General features: G+C 39.0%; 1 protein-coding gene across 2 annotated transcripts in view; it reads right to left on the bottom strand.

Moving 5' to 3' along the window:
• Phex (phosphate regulating endopeptidase homolog X-linked) overlaps positions 1-24,363 on the bottom strand; it is a 313,402-nt gene that overhangs the window by 224,155 nt on the left and 64,884 nt on the right. For both annotated transcript variants that reach the window (XM_045140796.1, XM_004670003.3), the window contains 2 exons: positions 5,367-5,435; positions 1,918-2,034 (listed from right to left, as the gene is read on the bottom strand). In XM_045140796.1, coding sequence (XP_044996731.1) covers positions 1,918-2,034; positions 5,367-5,435 — 186 coding nt within the window. The remainder of the gene's footprint in view (positions 1-1,917; positions 2,035-5,366; positions 5,436-24,363) is intronic.

Consider the following 24,363-nt stretch of genomic DNA (forward strand, 5'->3'; position numbering starts at 1 on the left):
GGTTGGAGCCTTTTGGCCTTAAAGCTGCTTGTACCTCTCTGCCAACTACTTCCCTCCACACAATGGATTTGTCACTTCATTTAGCCTCTTGACAGTTCCAAGTCTTGCCTCAGCCCAGCTGTTTTTAGATCCATTTTTGGTCCAACTCCCTGACTCATGGCAAGGCCTTTCCTGCTATATCACAACTTCAGTCCAAAATACTATTCAGGGCCTCATATTTGCTTGGAAAGGGGATCAGACAGCTTGTAGACCTGGCTTGGAGGCATATATGCAGCAATTTTCCCAATCTTCAAAGGTATAACATGCAATAATGAATTTTTTAAAGCAAAGGTGAAGTGCATGAAGAAAAGATTCAATAAACAGAGACAGTGAGACACAAGCTTCACAAAACAGAATTACTAGGGGGGAGAGCACACACACACACGTGTGTGTGTGTGTGTGTGTGTGTGTTTTGGGTAGGAATTAGAGAAATGTGTATGTGGATATAAGCACTTCAAGGAGAAAACTAAATTCCTTAATCCTATCCTTCACCACTACTCCATACCTGAACATACTACTATGACTTTACCAGAAACAAAACCAATAAGCACTTGAAATTATTCACCTCAGAAGTTTTAAAAGATAACCAACTAGGCTGGAAAGATTGTTTAGCAGTTAAGCTGCTTTCCTGCAAAGCCTAATAACCCCACTGCCCATGTAAAGCTAGATACACAGTGATACATGCATCTGGAGTTCTACAGGAGCTAGAGGCCCTGGTGTACTAATTTTCTCCCTGTCTTTGTCTTTGTCTCTGTCTCTGTCTCTGTTTCTCTTCTCTCTATCTGTCTCTGCTTGCAACTAAATAAGTAAAAGTATTTTTTTAATCATAACCAATCCATATAGCAAAGTTTCTTAACGCAAGTATTGTTATTTTTTCATCACAAGGTCTGCATATAAGCAAATGTCACTGGATTTGTTTTCATTGAACATGAGAATATTTAGGGGATATGCATTTTCTAGAAAAAAGGTTACTCTATAAACAGTGTCATATTTAGAGTTTCTTATTATTCTCCTACACATTTTTTGTCTCTATCATGAACCAGAAAGAATTTAACTTATGACTTATTTAGAATATAGTGTATAGCACAATGACATTCATTAAAGTGGCATCAGAAAGGAATGTAAAAGCAAAAGAAAGATGATACAAAGTAGCACCAGAAGATCATCTTAACCCTACATAAAATTTCTATCTAGTATTGATAGACAAACTTTTCTGAATTCAAGTCTTATATCAGACTTACTGTGAGTGGGACTGGTACAAAAGGTAGACTGGCCAGGCATAGTGGCACATACCTTTAATCCCAGCACTTGGGAGGCAGAGGTAGGAGGATGGCCATGAGTTCAAGGCCACCCTGAGATTACAGAGCTAATTCCAGGTCAGCCTGGACCAGAGTGAGACCCTACCTCAAAAAACCTAAAAAAGAAAAAAAAGGTAGACTGTATTCAAAATAACCTTCCAAAATTTGAGGTGTAGCTTTGTGGTAGTATACACACTTAGTATGTATAAGGTCCAAGGTTTAACCCTCTGCACCACAAAAATGTGTCCTATCACTCAAACAAATAAAGATTTATTAAGTATCTTTCTTCTATTTGAGACATAGAAGAATTTCTCTTGGAAAACAGAAGTTTCTCTGTCGCATTCTTTGGGGCATAGCAGAGCAGCACAGACTTATACAAAGAAGGTGAAAGGAATGAAGAGCTCTAGTTACTATCATGGTTCTTCTGCTTATTACTTCCCAAAGGAGATGCTATTGCTTTTGCCTTGGACTCAAAAGGCAATGGCCCAGAATTTTGCCATTTATATTTTCACTCAGGATACATTGCTTTTAACATAAGAGGAAATGGCAAGGAAAAACGAGGTTTTCAACTGACACTTACCTCAGCTATCTTAATTTCCAGTCTAAGCACCGACTTCATGTCATGCTCAGCTCTGGAGCTATTAGCTCCTAAAAGCACAGCAGTGTCCACCATGAACTTATAAAGGGCATCTCGATACTGTAAGAAATGCAAAAACATGTGACCATGACAATAGCCTACAAGGAAGTATGTTTCAGAGATACCAAAGAGCAGAAAGAGTAGGTGGGAATAAACTTTCCTTCATTTTCTCTCATCACTCAAAATACAGTACAGGCATGATGCAATGCTAGCCACCCACTTTCAGAGTAAAGTAAAAAGAGTGATAGATACCCATGGGTACTGTTTCCATGGCAGACAGAAATGCCCAGATATCAAGATATCAAGTAGCAAGTAAACTAGTTTTGTGGTAACTAGTCATACTATAGATACAAAAAGCATCTCCAGATGAGCCCATAATAGAAAGATGGAGAGCAGGTGTGCTCTTTCCAGGCAAGTGAGGCCCTAATGTAATAAAGAGAACGAATTGTTTCTAAAAGCAGGAGACCTGATCCATGAACACTAGTGGGAAGTGTGATTTATTCTCATCCAGCTCAATATACCCTGCTTTGCACTAAGAAATAAAAGATGATTAAAGTCCCATGTCCTTTCAGTTTTATACAGTTTCTACAAAGTTCACCTCCCTGGCTTAAGAAAAAAAAAAAAAAAGGAGAGAAAAGATGAAGAGAACCCTAGCAAATAGTTAATTCAGAATTTCATCTCTAAGGTATACTTTGACCCTATAAACTATCCATTCTATGTGACTGACCTCAAGATCTACACTATTCTTGATATAATCAAGTCCCTTGATAAATAGTATCTCAGTCAGTAACTAAGCTTTGTTAATGATCTAATTAGAAAGCTTTTTGTCCCCTTCCCAAGACAATTCAAAAAATATCCAACTAGCTCAATGCACATGCATGTGGCTTGCTTGGCACTCTGCACATATGTTGGGGAATGGTATTACAAATGAAAAAACTAAATAATATCTACATCTGGCTATCAGTGTGTGGTCTAGTGAAAAAGGTAAGGACATAATTACCAGAAAAAACATAAGAGAAACTAAAATGAGGTTCTTTTTAGCTTGTTTTATTGGCAATTTTATACATGTGCATAGTGCATTTTGGTCATAATCCCTTTTCATTATTTTTTATCCCTAGCCCCACCCTCTTCACTGAAGCCCTTCTTTCCAACTAGTCTCTCTTCTAAAAAATAATTTTAAAAAAATGTTTCTTAATACAGTTGTTACATGCACGGAAACTGAAGATCTGGAGAATTTCAGCCTAGAAAAATTGGGGACATACCATGTAAAGGATGTGGGTTTGTGAGCAGAGACAAGATCTTCTTGTTGAGATAAGAACAAAGGTAGATTTCTTGGGAAAGATGGATTAAAATCAAGCTATGAAGAGGTTTCACTCCATCAAGGGAGTTTAGACCCTGTCTCAAAATCAAGACATACTGGGGGAGGTGCCTTAAGAACAGAACTTTGGTGCTAAAGAGTGGATAAAATGAAGTGGAGGTGTCAGTTATAAGGTTACTTACTGTAGTTACAGCAAAAGTGACCAGGGATGTGACCAGGTACTTACAGGAGTTTTGTAAAGGTGAAATTACTTGACTGCTTAAAGGGAGAAGAGAAGCCTGGTTGCTGATATCATGGCAGAAGTAAACGTACCCAGGTCATCAGAAGTTCATTCTAGAAGGAACACTAGCCAGTTGCTCTCTCTCTCAGGAGGCAGAGGTAGGAGGATCACAGTGAGTTCGAGGCCAGCCTGACACTACATAGCAAATTCAGGTCAGCATAGGCAAGAATGAGACCCTACCTCAAAAAAAAAAGGAAGGACTTCCGGCCAAGATGGCGACCACCTAGCTGCCCTGCAAATCCCAGGGAAAGAAAGATGCAGATCCTAAGGAGAGAGCCACCCCATCATACCTCAAAAGAGCCCCAGCTAAAACTAAGGAAAATTAGTGAAACAAGCAAGGGTGGTGTTTTCCTGATGAACTGGATACCAGCACAAGGGGGAAGGAGACCAACACAGAGAAAAATCAACTCCTACCAAATCAGAGAGCCAGAGCCTCAAAGGCCCCCAACACCTCATCACTGAAGCAGACCAAAAATGAACCCAACATGGCTCAGGGAAATTTTGCGGAAGAGGGAGCAGAAAGAATGTCAGAGCCACATGTTGGGTCAGGATATGCAGAGACATCAATCGTACCAATAACTGTGGGCTAACTCCACAAGGCATGACCCATATACCTCAACAAGGAGGGGCCAATGGGGAGGGGGTAGGTTAGGGATGAGCCTAACAATGGTACCAAACTGCCTGTGTTTGCTGAATAGAAAACTAATAAAATAAATAAATAAATAAAAATTATTTTTAAAAAAGGAAGGAGGAGGAAAACTGGTCAACCCCCTTTGATGAGCATCATCATCCACAAAGATGACTAGGGTTTAAGTTCACCTGCTGAGCCTTCTACAGATAGAGATTAGTATCAGCCATGAGACCTGAGTGTGAGGCTCTTTGTAAAGTTTACTAAGTTTCCAAAATGAATCGAAAATGTCACAGATAAACCAGCTCTTTCCAATATCCAGGAAACTACTAGGTCTCCAAGTTAAGCCAAGAATTCTGGCCTGATTCTCCTTCAGTTCTGATTATTCTTCATTAACCCAGGGCCATCTATTAAAAATACAGATTTCCAGTGGGTTGGAGAGATGGCTTAGTGGTTTGCCTGCAACACCAAAGGATCCCAGTTCTATTCTCTAGGACCCATGTAAGCCAGATGCACAAGGTGGCACATGCATCTGGAGTTCGTTTAAAATGGAATACAGATTTCCAGATCCTATCTCTAGTCTGCTAAGTCAGATACTTCACACAATCTAGAATCTTCCCAGGTGATTTTTAAACATCACAATTTTTTTCAAGGTAGGGTCTCAATCTAGTCAAGGATGACCTGGAACTCACTCTGCAATCCCAGGCTGGCCTCGAACTGGCAGCAATCCTCCTACCTCAGCCTTCCAAGTGCTGAGATTAAATGCATGCACCACCAGCCCAACTTTAAGCATTACAATTCTGAGTATTATTGGTCTCTTGAATGTTCCTCAGTATACTTCACTTCTGCAAAGCATAGTGAGCAGCTGGCTCTTCTGAGTAATGACTTCCAACTTATTTCTTCATTACTTCATTCAAGCATGCTACCCGGCCCCCAGCTAATTCATGAGGACACTAAGCAAGGAACTTATACAGTCCTAATGCCCCAACTTCTATGAGGGAGGAAGAATTATCTGTCTTAATAAAGGGTCTTTCCTTCCTGCACTAGGAAATGGTCAGTGAATAGTCACATGGTTCATTTTCAGTAAAGAAGCAGGCCTCTTAAAACAACTGATAAACCAAACAGCAGCCTGAACAGGCACATAGTGGAACATAAATAAAACTTACAGACTTGGCTTCCGTGCTGTTATCAAGGTAGTCTTCCCTCACAGCTAGGGAGAGGGTTGCTTGGTCCAGCTGTGAAAGCAAAAACACAAAGCATGCTATTGGCATTATCAATTCTTATGTACTGGGATCACAAGTGTCATGCAACCATCTGCACCCTGGCCATATTTTGAAATAATGTCATCATTACAAAAATAATTCATTCCACTCAAAACTGCACACAAATAGGCAGTTTGGCAATGACAGGCCTAAAGTATCAGACCCACCCATTTTTCTGATTCACCAAGGAAGATATATAAATGGAAAATAAGCACCTGAAAACATGCTCAATATATTAAGATATAAAATATCTCTTACATTTAAAGTCAGGCATAAATTTACATATAACCCATCAATCCCATTCCAGATATCTATTTAAGAGAAAAGAAAACTTGTGCTGAGCCAGATGTGGTGGCACCCACCTTTAACCCCAGGACTTGGGATGCTGAGGTAGGAGAATCTCCATGAGTTTGAGGCCACCCTGAGACTACAGAGTGAGCTTTAGGTCAGCCTGGGCTAGAGTGAGATCCTAACTTTAAGAAATGAAAGAAAGAGAGGGGAAAGGAGAAGGAAGGAAAGAAAGAGAAAGAGAGACAAGAAAGAAAGAAAGAAAGAAAGAAAGAAAGAAAGAAAGAAAGAAAGAAAGAAAGAAAGAAAGAAGGAAGGAAGGAAGGAAGGAAGGAAGGAAGGAAGGAAGGAAGGAAGGAAGGAAGGAAGGAAGGAAGGAAGGGAGAAGAAAAGGGAAGGGAAGAGAAAATCTTGGGTTGGAGAGATTGCTTAGTGGTTAAGCCACTTGACTGAGAAGCCTAAGGTTTAAATCCACAGTACCCACGTAAGCACAGGTGGCACGTGTCTGGAGTTTGTTTGCAGTGGCTGGAGATCCTGACATGCCCATTCATTCATTCTCCCTCTCCCTCTCCCCCTCTCTCTCTCTCTCTCTCTCTCTCTCTCTCTCTCTCTCTCTCTCTCTCTCTCTCTCTCCTTCATTCTCTCTAATAAATAAATTAGAAATAAAAAGAAAGTCTTTTGCTGAAAGAAAAATCTGTATGTACTTGAATTCATGATCATCAAAACCAGGTATTAGCCCAAATGCCTTTCAATTTGTAAATGGATAAACTGTTATACACAGTGGACTACTTCTCAGCAACAGACAAGAATGAACTACTGACATACAACAACATGTGCAAATTTTACTGACATTATGAAAAAAAGGGAAAACCTATAGGGGTAGAGAATAGTCATGGCTATCAGGGTTTGAGAATGGGAAGATGAATTAACTATTTAGGGACAACAGTAAGTAATTTGGGAGGGGGTTCATGGAACTATTATATATATTGATTATGGTGGTAATTATATGACTCAATGAATTAATTAAAATTTATCAAAAAAGTTACAGACATGAATATCATAAACCTGGCTTGTTTTATGTTTTTGAACCTTCCAGCTTCTGCTCTAAATTTATGGCTTTTTGTTTCTTGATTATCAGCAACTGAATAAAGGCTGAATAAAATAGATTCCACTCACACTATATTTCTCATTTAAATCTCTGACTTGCATAAGTATAGCCATGGGCTGAAGAGATGGTTCAGCAGCTGTTAAGGTGCTTGCTTGCAAAACCTGACAGTCTGAGTTCAATTTCCCAGTACCCACATAAAGCAAAATGCACAAAGTGGCACATATGTGTGAAATTCATTTACAATGGCAAGAAGCCCTGGTGTACCCATTCTCTCTCTGTCTCTGTCTCTGTCTCTCTCTCTCTCTCTCTCTCTTGCTCTCGCTTTTGCTCTCTCTGTCTTTCTTTCTCTTTCCTTGAAAACTACCACAATGCATGACCCATACTCCCCAATGAGGAGGGTCCCTGCAGAGGGGGGAGGGCAGGGAGGAGGCTAATGATGGTACCAACAAGGCTGTATACATTGTGTACATAACCAATAAAAATAAATAAATAAAAAGTTAAGCCAAATTAAGCATATACAAAATCTAACTAACAAAAATGAGGAAGATGTGAATAAAAATGGAATCATGTATGTCCATATCATTACTTTATCCATTGCCCTCTAGTTTTATCTCTCTTACCATTTTTTAATATATGGAGTATACATGATATTATAATTTTCTATGAAAGCTCCCTCCACATGTAACAAATCCTATAAAAGGCCAAGTTATGCCAGGCGTGGTGGCGCAAGCCTTTAATCCCAGCACTTGGGAGGCAGAGGTAGGAGGGTCTCCGTGAGTTCAAGGCCACCCTGAGACTCCATAGTGAATTCCAGGTCAGCCTGGGCTAGAGTGAGACCCTACCTCAAAAAACAACAACAAATTAGTAGTAATATTATTAACAAAATTTTTGAAGAAATGTCGCTATTGTTTTGGGAGTAAAATGCTTTTCAAAATATCTATCTAGTCTCTGGTTATTGCTAAAACCCTCAAATTATCTTGTTCAATCTTATCTAATTGTCCTAAAACAACTAATTCAGAAGTTACCCTAGCTTCACACTTCTATAATTCCCAATCTACCATTGATTTTTCAAAAAATTAAGTAATCCAGGATCATAAAACAAAATATTTTGATTAAGACGCTTTGGCTTTCAATTAAATTTGGACAACTTAGTGACTTGAATTTCAGTCACATAGGAAAGGAAACTGTGTAGATAATATCAAGAAAGCTAATGTTTCCTCTCAAGAAAAGAAGCTAAAGACACATATGGTAAAAGTTTAGATAATTCATGTGAGGTTACCAGACCTTTAATAAACCTTCATCTTGTTTTGTTTTCCAGGACAATTTTAAAGATACCACCAAACTAAAGTAGGTCATTCAACTAAATCTTATTAGAAACATACAAACTCTGGAGGCAGTCTTTCTCAAGAAACCCACAGTAGTATATGGTATTACTCAAAGGATTTTTGTTTGTTTGTTTGTTTTTCAAGGTAGGGTTTCACTCTAGCTCAGGCTGACCTGGAATTCACTAGGTAGTCTCAGGGTGGCCTTGAACTCACAGTGATTCTCCTATCCCTGCCTCCCAAGGGCTGGGATTAAAGGCGTGCACCACCACACCCAGCTCTTTTTTAATATTTTTATTTATTTATTTGAGAGAGAGAAAGAGGCAGAGAGAGAGAGAAAGGGCACACTAGGGCCTCCAGCCACTGTGAACAAACTCCAGATGCATGCACCACCTTGTGCATCTGGCTTAAGTAGGTCCTGGGGAAGCAAACCTGGGTTCTTTCGCTTGGCAGGCATACGCCTTAACCACTATGCCATCTCCCCAGCCCCCAAAGGTTTTTTTTTATTATTATTACTTGAATTTACAACTGATGTGAATAAGCAAATATAAAATAAAATGTTAATCCCAGCACTTGGGAGATAGAGATAGGTCTATAGAGAGTTGGAGCCAATTTGTGCTCAGAGTAAATTCTGGGTTGGCTTAGGCTACATGGAGAGCCTCTCTTCAGGAGAAGAAAAAAAACAACAGAAAAAATTTGAGGAAATTAGATATTTGGAACTGAAAATATATTTTTTTCCAATTACAGTTGATTCCAATTGTAATAAACTTTGTATTAGGAGACAAAGTAGTAATAATTAGCAATAAAAAATCTGACAAATTATAAAGAAAAAGAAAGACAAAAAATTGGGAAATTTTAATTTCTAAGAATCTCTCCTTGCCATCATTAATTTCACTGAGAATCAGAAAAATGAGAACCACTAAGTAATCATGACTCTGAAGTGTTATTTATATAGGAGAGCCCCAGCCTTCTAAATGGACTTTTGGGATTACATAGTCCAGTCTCTCTTTATCCCTATTACTATTTCCAGGCACAGAATAATCCCAAACACATGTAACAAGATAATGATTTTGGGTAATCACTCTGTTTTCTTTATCTTTTTCAGGGGAGTTGTTTTTATACTTCCCTTTCTACCATTTAAGCCTATGGCAAATCCTGTGCCACCTTAGCATGGGGGAGCATTTCCAAAGGCCTTTATGTGGGCTAAAATGCAGATCCTGAGGACAGAAACATATCTGCCCACTGGAGGGAGTGCATTTTTATGCACCCACAGGCACCATATACCTTTTTCTATTTTTTTTTTCTGCAACACAGTTTGCTTTCTTTTTGTTTTTCTTTTCACAATTTTTATTAACATTTTCCATGATTATAAAAAATTTCCCATGGTAATACCCTCCCCCCTCCACTCTTTCCCCTTTGAAATTCCATTCTCCATCATATTACCTCCCCATCTCAATCTTTGTACTTACATATATATAATACCAACCTATTAAGTACCCTCTTCCCTTCCTTTCTCTTCCCTTTATATCTCCTTTTAAACTTACTGGCCTCTTTTTCTTTTTTATTAATAAATCATCTCATTATTTATTAGAAGAGTATGGCAATATATTTTGGGCTTCCTTTCTCTATTTATCACAATATACTTTCTTTCTTTTTAAACTCTTTTTAAAGCACTGTACCTCTTTTCCTTAAATGCATTTGTGAGGAGGCAGAGAGAGAGAGAGAGAATGGGGCATACCAGAGCTTCTTGTCACTGCACACAAACCAGATGCATGCACCACTTTGTGTATCTGGCTTTACACGAGTACTGGAAAATTGAACGTGGGCCAGCAGGCTTTGTAAGCAAGTGCTTTAACCACTGAGCTATCTTCCCAGCCCCTCTTTCTCTTTTTGTTTTTTAAAGCAGGGTCTCACTCTAGCCCAGGCTGACCTGGAACTCACTCTGAATTCCAGGTTGGCCTTGAATTTATGGGGATCCCCCACCTCAACTTTCTGAGTGCTTGATTATAGGTGTGTGCCACCATGTCTGCTTCTTACCAATCAAATCATAGGACCAACAGGCATGCTATGTACACAAATTGAAGACTAGCATTAGTCCAATGGTACAGACTAGTTCCTGGACCATGCTTCCAGACAAGAGAGCCTCTTGTCATGGACCTGAATCTACCATGGAAACTCACAAAATTTAAGTCATACAAACCTCACAGCAACAGTGATAAGGAAATCATAATTTACCTTCCTTTTGCATGAAGAAAGCAAGACAGAGAGGTAAAAGAACATATACATTTTATTTTTTCCAATTGAAATTTTTAAGTGAATAAAAGACCAATACACATATAAATTCTGTGGCTTTGGCAGCCAATATACTGACTTTTGTCAGGTACATTGAATTTCAGGCATATCTCAGAACAAAGCTTCCCCTGCCATCTCTAAACATGTACTTGTAACTGTATCACGACTAGGAAGATTATGGCTCTATTTTGTTTGGGGGAATGAGGTTAACTCAGATGTGTGAATATTCACTCATGTAACATGGCACAAACAGACAAAGCTAAAGCCAACGTGTGCTGCATTCAAATGCCAAGTAATGCTCAAACACTTCAGTTTGGAACAAGCTGCCATCTTGGCAAAGGAAAGCAATAATAAGTACATGAGTGTCTCCTTACATTTGGAAAGTATTCTATTATTGACAGCTTAGAGATTCTAGGATCACTATAATTGAATATTAAGTGTACAAGGTAAGCTGTTGCCATGTACCTCTGTTTCCCTCATATTTCATTGATTATTATGAAAGTTAGAGACTTAATAAAATTTCATTTTTTGGCACAACATCTTTGGTGATGGTGCATGCTCCTAACTAGTATCAAAAGGTGCACAAGGGCTGGAGAGATGGCTTAATAGTTAAGACGCTGTCCTACAAAGCAAGACCCAGGTTCAATTCCCCAGTACCCACATAAGCCTGATGTACAAGGTGACACATGCATCTGGAGTCCATTTGCAGTGGCTAAAGCCCCTGACATGCCCATTCTCTCTCTCTCTGTCTCTCTCTCTCTCTGTCTCTCTCTCTCTCTGTCTCTCTTTCTCTCCTCGTATAAATAAATTTAAATTTTAAAAGAGGCACACCATATCTGGTTTTCCCATTTTTAGCAATACTACCACTGAGATTTGGGATCAGATGATATGAGACTGATCTATCACAAACTTCCCCATCAAACCTTTACCTAGCAATTTGGCAGTTACTTGTAGTAGTTGCCTAGATTCATTCTTCATCAGATTTTTTAAAATAGTAATTATTAAATCCTATTATTTTTCCTGATTCTTAAAATATTTTAAATCTTTATTTATTTGCAAACAGAGAGAAAGACAGATGGGGGAGGGAGGGAGAGAGAAAGAGGAGGGAAAAGGGAACAAATGAGAATGCCAGGACCTTTTGCCACTACAAACTCCAGATGCAAGCATCATTTGGTGCATCTGGCACTACATGAGTACTAGGGAGTTGAAACCAGGCTGTCAGGCATTGAAAACAAGTGCCTTAACCACAGAGACATTTCCCTGGTCCTCTCTCCTGATTTTTAAGCTATGGCTTTCCTATAAGAACTTTTGTCTCATCAGCTTTTAGGTTATATTGAAATCAATCAAATCCAGAATGTGGAAAGATATATAGAACAATCTAGTTTCTTGAGCAAATAAATTGTGGTTAAAAACAACAACAACAACAATAAAGAAGTGGAGCTGTTACAGATTAAAATAGACTTTATCCTGAATCAAAAGCCAGCTGTTTCTGGACTTCCAGTTAAGATGACAGTGAAGGAACCATGCCAAAGGAGCCTAGGGGAGAAAAATCCAAAGAAAACCCAGCAAAAGTACACTCTTCTACTAAAAAGTGAGGTGTATAAGAAATGACCACAGCAGCAGAGAAGTAGGAGAGATCCAGAGCATCCAGACCCCACATTGGTACGCAGAAGCGGCTCCAGCAGTGGTGGAACCAGGTCCACAGGGGCAGCAGGTCCACAGGGCCACATCTACAAGGCTCAGCTTGAGCCACAGGAAAAGCCAGGTGAGAGGATTTTCCAGCACACCAGAGCTCTTCAAAAACTCAAGAAACATGAAGGAAGAACCACAGTGAACAACAGAGGAGCAGATCACAAGATAGAAGATCATGTGGATCAGCAGGAGAACTAGAGCCACCATCCACAGCCTCCCCACCCCCACTGCCAAGGCCAGCAAGCACCACAGACGGGGGAATGGGAGCTCACAGTACCCAGCACCAGGGACCAGAGCAGCGATCCAACGACCCAGCCAGCCTACTTGAACCTACAGTGCACCAAAGAGGGACCCAAGCAGAAGCACAGTATATCTGACACCAAAATCATACCAAAAGCTAACTGGGATTAAACCAGGTCAGTGCCCACCAAATAAACCTGGTATATAGGCCTGAACCAAAAGTGCTAATTGTACCTTCCATATCAGGATGATAAATTATATGTTAATCTTATGGATGATCAGATTTGCCATTCTTAAATAAGCTATATTTTGGGCTTGTTATTTGTTGCTTCTTGATTTATAGTAGCTTTGTTCCCTCTTCTGTCATACATGAGGGAAGGGTTTCATGTGGTCACAAGCTGATTTGGAACTCTCAACAGACTAGAAATCTTAACCTCCTAGTTGACAGGATTAAGGATGGGGGAAACCACACTCCATAAGGGACAGTGACTTTGTTAGAGGATCTGGTTGTCATAATACCTACTCTTGCATAAATACTCTGTGCTGTTTTCTATTGAATGTGTACATTGTTTAGTTAAATTTTAGAATCTGCCTATATTTTGTTCCACTCAGCCTACTTGAATACTCTCATAGCAGGCAAACCCAACACCTAAGGTCACTTTTGTAGATACGATGAGAGTCTTAAGAGGTACACCTAGCACCTTAAGTTCCTATCCTGAAGATATATGACATCAGATTGATTGATACATCTAATAATACTACAGCTAACTATAGAATCCAAGCATTAAATTAATTCAAGATGCAAAAATATATACATTATAACACAAGAAACACCAAAAATCAAGACAATATAAATCCACCAAAAAGTATTAATGCATCAGAAATGACCTCCAGTGAGAATGAGTTAGAAGAAATGCCTGAGAAAGATTTCAAAAGAATGATTATATATATACTCAAAGAAGTCAAAGAGGAAATCAAAGGAATCAAAGAAGACACAGGAAACCAATTTAACGAAATAAAGAGGTCAATACAAGACATAAATAAGGAAATAGAAATAATAAAGAAAAAAACAGAATTACTAGCAATGAAGAGCACAGTTAATGAAATAAAAAACTCTGTAGAAAATCTCACCAGTAGAAGGGATGAAGGAGAGGACAGAATATCTAAACTAGAAGACCACGTGTCAGGTTTAATATAGTCCAGCAAAGAGAAAGAAAAACTAATAGGAAAGTATGAATGGGAATTTCAAGATATTCGGGACACTATGAAAAGATCAAACATAAGAATTCAGGGTATAGTAGAAGAAGAAGAATTTCAATCCAAAAGCATAGTAGGCATTTTAAACAAAATTATAGAAGAAAACGTCCCCCAAGTTGGGAAAGAGGTGCCAATGCAAATACAGGAATCCTTTAGAACACCAAGCAGACAAAACCTGGAAAGAACCTCTCCCGGCATATTATAATTAAACAACCAAACATACAAACCAAATATATATTGAAAGCAGTTACAGAGAAAAATCAAGTAACCTACAGAGGCAAGCCCATCAGGATTATAGCAGATTACTCAACACAAACTTTAAAAGCCAGAAGGAAGGGCTTAGAGTGATGTATTCCAAGTCATGAAAGATAACAACTGTCAACCAAGGTTACTTTATCCTGCAAAACTATCCATTCAAATAGACGGAGAAATAAGGACATTCCACAACAAAAGCAGGCTAAAAGAATATTTGAAGACAAAACCAGCTCTACAGAAAATACTTGAAAGAATCCTCCATGCCGAATAGAAAGAAAATCACATTTATAAGGAACCTGGAAAAAACAAACAATACTCAAATACTAGTTAACACAAGGGAGCAAAGGTAAAATTGGAAGAACTACAAAAAAAATGGCAAAAATGAATACACACCTTTCAATAGTATCTCTTAATATCAATGGCCTCAATGCCCCAACCAAAAGACATAGGATTTCATACTGAGTTAAAAAGCAGGATCCTTCAATTTATTGCCTATAAGAAACACAACTTATTACAAAGGATGGGCACTATCCTTTTCACTATGGGTGAAAGTTTGGAAATCAGTGTTTCAAGCAAATGGGCCTATAAAACAAACAATGGTTACTATCCTAATATCTGATGAGGTAGACTTCAGTCCAACATTAGTTAGGAAAGATAAGGAAGGTCACTTTATATTGATTAAAGGCCCACTCCAACAGGAGGACATTATAATTCTAAACATATATGCACCTAACATGGGGGATCCCAAATTCATCAAATAAATGCTATTAGAACTAAGGTCAGAGATAACACCCAACACAGTTGCAATGGGTGACTTCAACACCCCACTCTCATCAATTGACAGGTCATCCTGGGAAAAAATAAACAGAGAGGTATCTGGATTAAATGAGGTCATAGATGAAATGGACCTAACAGATATGTACAGGACATTTCATCCAAATGCTTCAGAATATGCATTCTTTTCAGCAGCACATGGAACATTCTCTAAAATAAACCATATATTAGGATACAAAGCAAATCTTAACAAATACAGGAAAATTGAAATAATTCCTTACATTCTATCTGATCACAATGGAATCAAACTACAAATTAATAGCAAGAAAAGCTAAAGAGAACACACAAAAATCATGGAAACTAAACAACACACTACCAAATGATGAATGGGTCAATGAAGAAATCAAGAAGGAAATCAAAAAAATTCATGGAATCAAATGATAATGAGAACACAACATACCAAAACCTTTGGGACACAATGAAGGCAGTCCTAAGAGGGAAATTTATAGCTTTAAGTGCCTATATTAAGAAATTATAAAGGTTTCAAGTAAATGATCTAATGCTTCACCTTAAAGCCTTGGAAAAAGAAGAACAAGGCAAACCAAAAATCAGTAGAAGGGAAGAAATAATAAAGATTGGGGCAGAAATTGATGAAATTGAAACCAGAAGAACAATCCAAAGAATCAATGAAACAAAGAGTTGGTTTTTTGAAAGGATAAACAAGATTGATAAACCCTTAGCAATCTGACCAAAAGAAAGAGAGAAGAGACGCAAATTAATAAAATTAGAGATGATAAAGGCAGCACCACAACAGATTCAGAGAAATTCAAAAAAATCATAGGGACATACTATAAAAACATATACTCCACTAAGTATGAAAATCTGAAAGAAATGAATGATTTCCTTGATTTATATGACCTACCTAAATTAAATCAAGATGAGATTAATCACTTAAACAGACCTATAACAAGTATTGAGATCCAAGCAGTTATCAAAAATCACCCAACTAAAAAAAATTTCAAGCCCAGAGGGATTCACTGGTGAATTTTACCAGACTTTCAAGGAAGAGCTAACACCATTGCTTCTTAAGCTTTTCCATGAAATAGATAAGGAATCCCACCAAACTTCTTCTATGAAGCCAGCATCACCATGATACCAAAACCAGGCAAAGATAGAACAAAAAAAGAAAATTACAGACCAATCTCCCTCATGAACATAGATGTAAAAATTCTCAACAAATTAATGGCAAACAGAATACAAGAATATATCAAAAAGATCATTCACCCTGACCAAGTAGGCTTTAGCCCAGAGATGCAGGGATGGTCCGATATATGCAAATCAATAAATGTAATACATTATATAAATGGACTGAAGGACAAAAATCACATGATCATCTCATTGGATGCAAAAAAAATGCATTTGAAAAAATCCAACATCCCTTCCTGATAAAAGTCCTACATAGACTGGGAATAGAAGAAACATATCTCAATATAATAAAGGCTATTTATGACAAGCCTACAGCCAACATATTACTAAATGGGGAAAAACTGGAAGCTTTTCCACTAAAAGCAGGAACAAGACAATGGTTTCCACTGTCCCCACTTTTATTTAATATAGTACTGGAAGTCTTAGCCATAGCAATAAGGCAAGAGATGCACATAAAAGGGATACAAATAGGAAAGGAAGAGATCAAGTTATCATTATTTGCAAATGACATGATTCTACACATAAAGTTCCCTAAAGACACTACCAGCAAACTGTTAGAGCTGATAAACACCTACAGCCATGTAGCAGGATACAAAATAAATACACAGAAATCAGTAGCCTTCATATATACTAACAACAAGCACACAGAGGATGAAATCAGAGAATCACTCCCATTCACAATTGCATCAAAGAAAATAAAGTACCTTGGAATAAACCTAACCAAGGAAGTAAAGGATCTCTACAATGAAAACTTCAAACCACTCAAGTGAGAAATTGCAGAAGACACTAGTAAATGGAAAAGCATCCCTGTTCTTGGATCGCAAGAATCAGTATTATGAAAATGGCAATCTTACCAAAAGCAATCTACACATTTAATGCAATCCCCATCAGAATTCCAATGGCATTCTTCACAGAAATAGAAAAAATGATCTAAAAATGCATTTGGAATCACAAAAAACCTTGAATATCTAAAATAATACTGAGCAACAAAAATAAGGCTGGTGGTTTCACCATACCTGATTTTAACCTATACTACAGAGCCATAGTAACAAAAACAGCATGGTAGTGGCACAAAAGCAGACATGTAGGTCAATGGAACAGAATAGAGGATCCAGATGCAAGTCCAGGTGGCTATAGCCACCTAATATTCAATAAAAATGCCAAAAATACTCATTGGAAAAAGATAGCCTCTTCAGCAAATGGTGCTGGGAGAACTGGATATTTATCTGTAGAAAGATGAAAATAGATTATTCTCTCTCTCCATGCACAAAAATTAAGTCCAAATGGATTAAAGACCTTAACATCAGACCTGAAACTCTGAAACTGCTAGAGAAAAAAGTGGGAGAAACTCTTCAGCATATTGGTCTTGGCAAAGACTTCCTGAATATAACCCCAATTGCTCAGGCAATAAAACCACAGATTAACTGCTAGGGCTTCACAAAATTACAGAAATTTTGTACGGCAAAGGACACTGTGAATGAAGCAAAGAGGCGACCTACAGAATGGGAAAAAAATCTTTGCCAGCTATACGTCTGATTGAGGACTAATATCTAGCATATACAAAGGACACAAAAAATTAAATAATAAGAAATCAAACAAGCCAATTAAAAAATGTCTATGGAACTTAATAGAGAGTTCTCAAAAGAAGAAATACAGATGGCATATAAACATCTTAAAAAATGTTCTACATCTCTAGTCATCAGGGAAATGCAGATTAAAACTACATCATGAAAACAAATGACCATAAATTTTGGTGAGGATGTGAAAAAAGAGGAACCCTTCTACACTTTTGGTGGTAATGCAATCTGGTCCAGCCATTGTGGAAATCAGTATGGAGGTTCCTAAAACAGCTAAAAATAGATCTACCATATGACCCAGCTATAGCACTCCTAGGCATATATCCTAAGGACTCATCCTGTTACCTTAGAGATACTTGCTCAACCATGCTTATTGCTGCTTAATTCACAATAGCTGGGAAATAGAACCAGCCGAGATGTCCCTCAACTGATGAGTGGATAATGAAGACATGGCACATTTATACAATGGAGCTCTACTCAGCGGTAAAGAAAAATGAAGGTATGAAGTTTGCCGGAAAATGGATATATCTGTAAAGGATTGTAGTATGTGAAGTAACCAAGGCCCAGAAAGCCAGTGCCACATGTTCTCCCTCATATGTGGATCCTAGCTACAGATGACTGGACTTCTGTGTGAGTAGGAAGAAAACTCAGTAGCAAAGGTCAGTAAGCTAGAAAAGAGATATAAAAAGAAGAGAAAGGAAGGGAGAGGGGCAGTTAATAGGATGGTATTGTATATATGTAAGGAGAAGAATAAATTAATGGTGGTGAAAAGGCCCAAATGAGGTCAGGGGAAGAGAATGAGTAAAAGAAACGTGGAGGGAGGGCTAATCAAAATCTAAGAGGATATAAATAAATCATATGGAAACCTACTTTTTTGGATAATAGAACACTCAGGAGCCATAGATTGTTACTAGAAAAATTTCAGTGCCAGAGATGGGATACCTTCCAGTGAGTTGTTGGCCAGGGAGGTCACTGATGCCCCCAAAACATTTTAGGCCATTGCCAAGTCCCTTGGTTTCCCACCAGGAATAGATGGTAAGACCCTATTGCTGAAGACTCCACATACTTGGGCTGTAAGGCCACTGAGAAATCCTGCTGGAACTGAGCTGATAACCTCCTCCATGTAGACCAGCTGACAGAAAACTGGAATAAGCCATTCTTCATGCAGTTCAATGGGAGAGAGAGAGAAATCACCAGTAAAGATACTCAGCAGTGGACACTGCAAGCCTTATATTTGGCCAGCTAGGCCAAATGAGCCAACGGGTGCAATAGTGGCATGTCTGTTATAGGGGAAACCAACTGCCCTCTAATTGGACTGGAGGCCCACTCCATGGGAGGGAATACATCCCTGATACTGAAAACTTAAAACTGGGGTAGTCATGAGCCCTAGGGGTGTAACGTCTACTGCTGTCTGGCTAAACATATATACTGTGCTCATCAAACTGCCCAGTAATCACTTATCAAAATGTCCATACCCATATATTAATGCTACTCTCATTTTTGGTAGAGAATATTCTCTTTTCAGATGGCAGTGACCTTGGGATGACTCAGAAAGCATCATGGTACTGGAAAGAAGTGAAAGGACTGCTCAGCACTGCAATATCTCTATCATACCTTCCAAGGATCAGGGTCTATTTCGGAAGAAGTGGCGGAAAGAATGTAAAAGCCAAAGGAAGGGTAGGACTCCTTACAACGTTCTCCCTCAGACACAAAATGGCCTGGATATCCATGACGTCACAGTGCCTGACACTACCTACACAAGACCATCATAATACAAGGAAAAGATCATGAGATCAAGATCAAAGAGAGACTGAATGTGAGGGGGAGGGGATATGATGGAGAATGGAGTTTCAAAGGGGAAAGTTGGAAGAGGGAGGGCATTACCATGGTATAGTGTTTATAATCATGGAAGTTGTTAATAAAAAAAATTGAAAAGAAATAAAACAGCTGTTTTTGGCTGTAGGTTTTTAAGGACATATTTGAGTGTTGGGGGTGTAGCTCAGTGCACAGTGGCAGCATACTTGCTGAGCATGCACATAATAATCATAAAAATTGAAAATTAACTGTGCCTTAGATGGTAATTATGGAATTATAGCTACATTTTGGTTATGATAAGAATCTTTTACAAGATTTCAGCAAGAATGTACTCACTGAGGGGGAAGGCGTGTGATGGAGAGTGGAGTTGCAAAGGGGAAAGTGGGGGAGAGGGTGGAGGGTATTATCATGGTTTATTGTGTGTAATTATGAAACTTATCAAAAATAATTCAAAAAAGTGGAAAGAAAGAAAGTTCTCACTGTTGCAGTCAGGTGTTCATTGCTGGCAGAAATCACCCAACCTAGAGCAGCTTGTAAGATAAAAAGATTTATTTAGGCTATGGGCTCGAGAGGAAGCTCCATGATGGCAGGGAAAATGACAACATGAACAGAGGGTGGACATCACCGCCTCGCCAACAACAGGCAGACAACAGCAATAGGAGGGTGTTCCAAACAGTGACAAGGGGACACTGGCTATAATGCCCCTACACCCCCCCCCACCACACACACACCAACAATACACTGCCTCCCGAAGACATTAATTCTCAAATCTCCATCAGCTGGGAACCTAGAATTCAGAACAGCTAAGTTATGGGGGACACCTTAATCAAACCACCACATTAGCCCCCATAAACTGATAATCATACATGATAGAAAATGCAATGCATTCAGTCCAACTTTCAAAGTCCCCACATTTTTCATTAATCTTAATGATGTTCAAACATCCACATAGTCTTTTAACTAAACCGTAATACCAAAAAATCCTCCCAAAACCCATAATGGCACAGAACAAACATTCACACTACAAAAGATGGCATTGGGCATAGCAAATAAATATTCAACCAATACAAGGTTTAAGCAGGGCAAACATCAAACTCTGTAGCTCCAAGTCCAACAACTCGAGTCAGTGACAAGTCTCTAAGTCTGATAATTCTAACCAAAGACAAGTCTTTGAAGTTCCAATTCTGCCCCTCCAGCTAGGCTACCCACAGTCCTGGAAAACTTCATCCAGGGCCAGCAATTTTCCTTAATAGGCATCTTGTGGTCCCAGCATCTCCACTGGGTCTCCATTGCAAGCCACGGTTCCTCCTCGTGGCTCCATTGGGTCTCCATGCAGGCATCCAGCAAACTTGCTTCACACTGCCCATCGTCATTTCCAAACCACAAGATGGTGTTGCAAATTCAATGACCCTCTCTTTCCTGCATTTATTATATTCCACAATACAAGGTTGAGTGCCAATTTATTAATCCAGGGAGGAATAAAGCAGACTTTGAAAAACAAGACACTCCTTGAGCACTCAGGCCCCTTCAAAAGAGTCTACATTCTTCCTGTTGCCCTAGTGCAGATCAGCTGGCCCAATCTCAAAGGTTGTAATCTCTCAATTGTGGCTGAATGGGCAACAATTCACCCAAAGATTTTTGTATGTGTGTGCCATATCCCTCTGCTCACACCAGTTCATTTCTATGCAAAGCAACCCTGCACAACTTCTCAGGACACTGGCATAACAGCAAGGTTTTCACATAAACTGCCTCTAGCACAGTCCAAGCAAATCTCTTTCTCACCCTCATAAGCCAAACCTCATAGTCCATAGATCTTATTGCATTCAGGTCTTTCAACTCTGACCAGAATATTCCATCAAGCTGTACTTACAGCACTGCAAGGCATCTCTTAGGCCATGGTTTCAAATTCTTCCACATTCCTCTTGAGAATCAGCTCCAAAAGGCCAAAACCACACAGTCAGGTATCTAGCAGCAAATGACTCCACTCTCCATACCAATGTTACTGTTGCAGTCAGGTTCGCATTCCTGGCAGAAATCACCCAACCAAGAGCAGCTTGTGGGGGAAAAAGGTTTATTTTGGCTTATAGACTCAAGGGGAAGCTCCATGATGGCAGGGAAACTGATGTCATGAGTAGAAGGTGGACATGACCCCCTCGCCAACATCAGGTGGACAACAGCAATAGGAGGGTGTGCCAAACACTGGCAAGGGGACACTGGGTATAATACCCATAAGCCCGCCCCCAACAATACACTGCCTCCAGGAGGCAATAATTCCCAAATCTCCATCAGCTGGGAACCTAGTATTCAGAACACTAAGTTGATGGGGACACCTGAATCAAACCACCATACTCACCATGCAATAATATGTTTTTGTTATACTATAAAGTTTTGGTCTCCAAAAAGGAGGCATCTAAATAAGGTAAGAATAGCACGAAGTTGAATGTTTTGAAGCTGGGTTGATAATACATGGGAGTTTATTGTTTTATTCTTTTTACTGTTTTGTGGGTACTTTTCTCAATGATAAAATGTTTAAAATTTGTTCAACCATTTGATTATGTCCAGAAGTTTGCAAGAAAAACAATACCTACCATTTACAATTATCTATCATTACATAAATTAAATTCTTCTATCATTCTGTGGTGTACAGCTGTGATGCTGGGACCACAAGATGGCTATTAAGGAAAATTGCTGGCCCTGGATGAAGTTTTCCAGGACTGTGGGTAGCCTAGCTGGAGGGGCAGAATTGGAACTCCAAAGACTTGTCTTTGGTGAGAATTATCAGACTTAGAGACTTGTCACTGACTAGAGTTGTTGGACTTGGAGCTACAGAGTTTGATGTTTGCCCTGCTTAAACCTTGTACACATTCAAACTTAAGTTTGAATGACAGTCTTCAGTTTACTGTAAAAGTATTGGGAAAAATACCATAATAGTTAAGAAATCGAGAATAACAATCTTAAAACCTGGTTTTAAAAACTGAGTAATCGGGCTGGAGAGATGGCTTAGGGGTTAAGTGCTTGCCTGTGAAGCCTACAGACCCCGTTTTGAGGCTCGATTCCCAGGACCCATGTAAGCCAGATGCATAAGGTGATGCATGCATCTGGAGTTCATTTGTACTGGCTGTAGACCCTGGCACACCCATTCTTTCTCTCTCTCTCTTCCTCTTTCTCTCTCTGTCTGTTGCTCTCAAATAAATAAATAAATAAACATAAACAAAAAAAAACTTAAAAAAAAACTGAGTAATCTGCACATGGTGCGCATACATATGGAGTTTGTTTCCAGTGGCTAGAGGCCCTGGTGTGCCCATTCTCTATCTCTCCCTCTCTCTCTAATGAATAGATAAAAATAATTTTTTTTAAATTTTAAAAACGGAGTAATCATGTTGGCATGGTGGTTCATGCCTTTAATCCCAGCACTTGGGAGGCAGAGGTAGGAGGATTGCTGTGAGTTTGAGGCCACCTTCAGACTACATAGTAAATTTGAGGTCAGTGTGGGCTAGAGTGAAACCCTACCTTGAAAAAACAAACAAACAAAAAACACTAAGTAATCTATCTACATGAATCAGAAACTGATTGGATCATCACCATCATTGAGTCTCACATAGCACATCTTACCTCATTAGCATTAGAAAATAGTTCAATAACATGTTATCATTCCATTGCCTAATACAGAAAGACAGCTGTCTTGGGAACTGAGTGTTTCTGAGTAGGTTGGAATTCTTTCAATGATCAAAGACTTTCCTAGAGTCCTGTAAGACCAGCCTACCACATAGTCACATGCATTCTTTCTCTAAGGCTGCTTTCCCAGGTATGATGGCAGAGCTCAATAGTTGCGCCAAGACCAGATGGCCTGCAAAACTTGAAATATATGCCATCTGGTCATTTTCAGTAAAAAAATAAAATAAAATAAAATAAAAAAATTCCGGGCGTGGTGGCACACGCCTTTAATCGCAGCACTCGGGAGGCAGAGGTAGGAGGATCGCTGAGAGTTCGAGGCCACCCTGAGAATATATAGTGAATTCCAGGTCAACCTGAGCTAGAGTGAGACCCTACCTTAGAAAACAAAACAACAACAACAACAAAAAAAAAAAATTGACAATCTCTTACCTAATTCAAAAGAGAAACTCCAGGGTTTTGATTTTGGAGCATTGACTTATATTGAGTGAGGAAATAGACTCTATGCTTCTATAATTTCAATATTAATATATCATTAATAATTTCTGCTTTAACAAAAGACAAATGTAGGGGCTGAAGAGATAGCTTAGTGGTTAAGGCACTTGCCTGCTAAGCCGAAGTACCCAGTTTCAATTTTCTGGTTCCCACGAGGTCCAGATGCACATAGTACCACATGCATCTGGAGTTCGTTTGCAGTGGCTAGAGGCCCTGGTGTGCCTGTTCTCTCTCTCATAAATAAGTAAATAAAAAAGTGAGAAGTAAATAAAATCAATGTTCAATGACTGTATTAGTCAAAGTACCTAGAGAAGAAAAATGCAGCAGGATAAAAGCATAAAATGATTTGGGAAGTGTTCTTTGAATTCTTACAACCCTCTTATTGATGACTCTTTTGTCATTGGTAATTTCTGACAGCCTACAGATTTTACCAGTGTAATCTATCTCCAGGCACATCCATCCTACCTACTCATTTAGAAGAGATACTTACTCTCCCAACAGAAAATGCACTTAGAACAATTTCTGCTTCATATTTTGAAAGGAAAGATGAGAGACTTAGGTTGAACTTGACAATGAGGCAGGAGGCATATACTCAAGAACATGTTCATGAAAAGAGAACAAGGAATCATGGAAAGTGTTCTCCATTCTGTGAGAGGTATGAGGAGGTGAAGGAAAGAGCAGAGTTCAGAAAGTCTCTTTTTTTTAATTTTTTATTTATTTATTTGAGAGCGACAGACACAGAGAGAAAGACAGATAGAGGGAGAGAGAGAGAATGGGCGCGCCAGGGCTTCCAGCCTCTGCAAACGAACTCCAGACGCGTGCACCCCCTTGTGCATCTGGCTAACGTGGGACCTGGGGAACTAAGCCTTGAACCGGGGTCCTTAGGCTTCACAGGCAAGCGCTTAACC

Source organism: Jaculus jaculus, chromosome X, assembly GCF_020740685.1.
Source record: "Jaculus jaculus isolate mJacJac1 chromosome X, mJacJac1.mat.Y.cur, whole genome shotgun sequence".
Lineage (NCBI taxonomy): Eukaryota > Metazoa > Chordata > Mammalia > Rodentia > Dipodidae > Jaculus > Jaculus jaculus.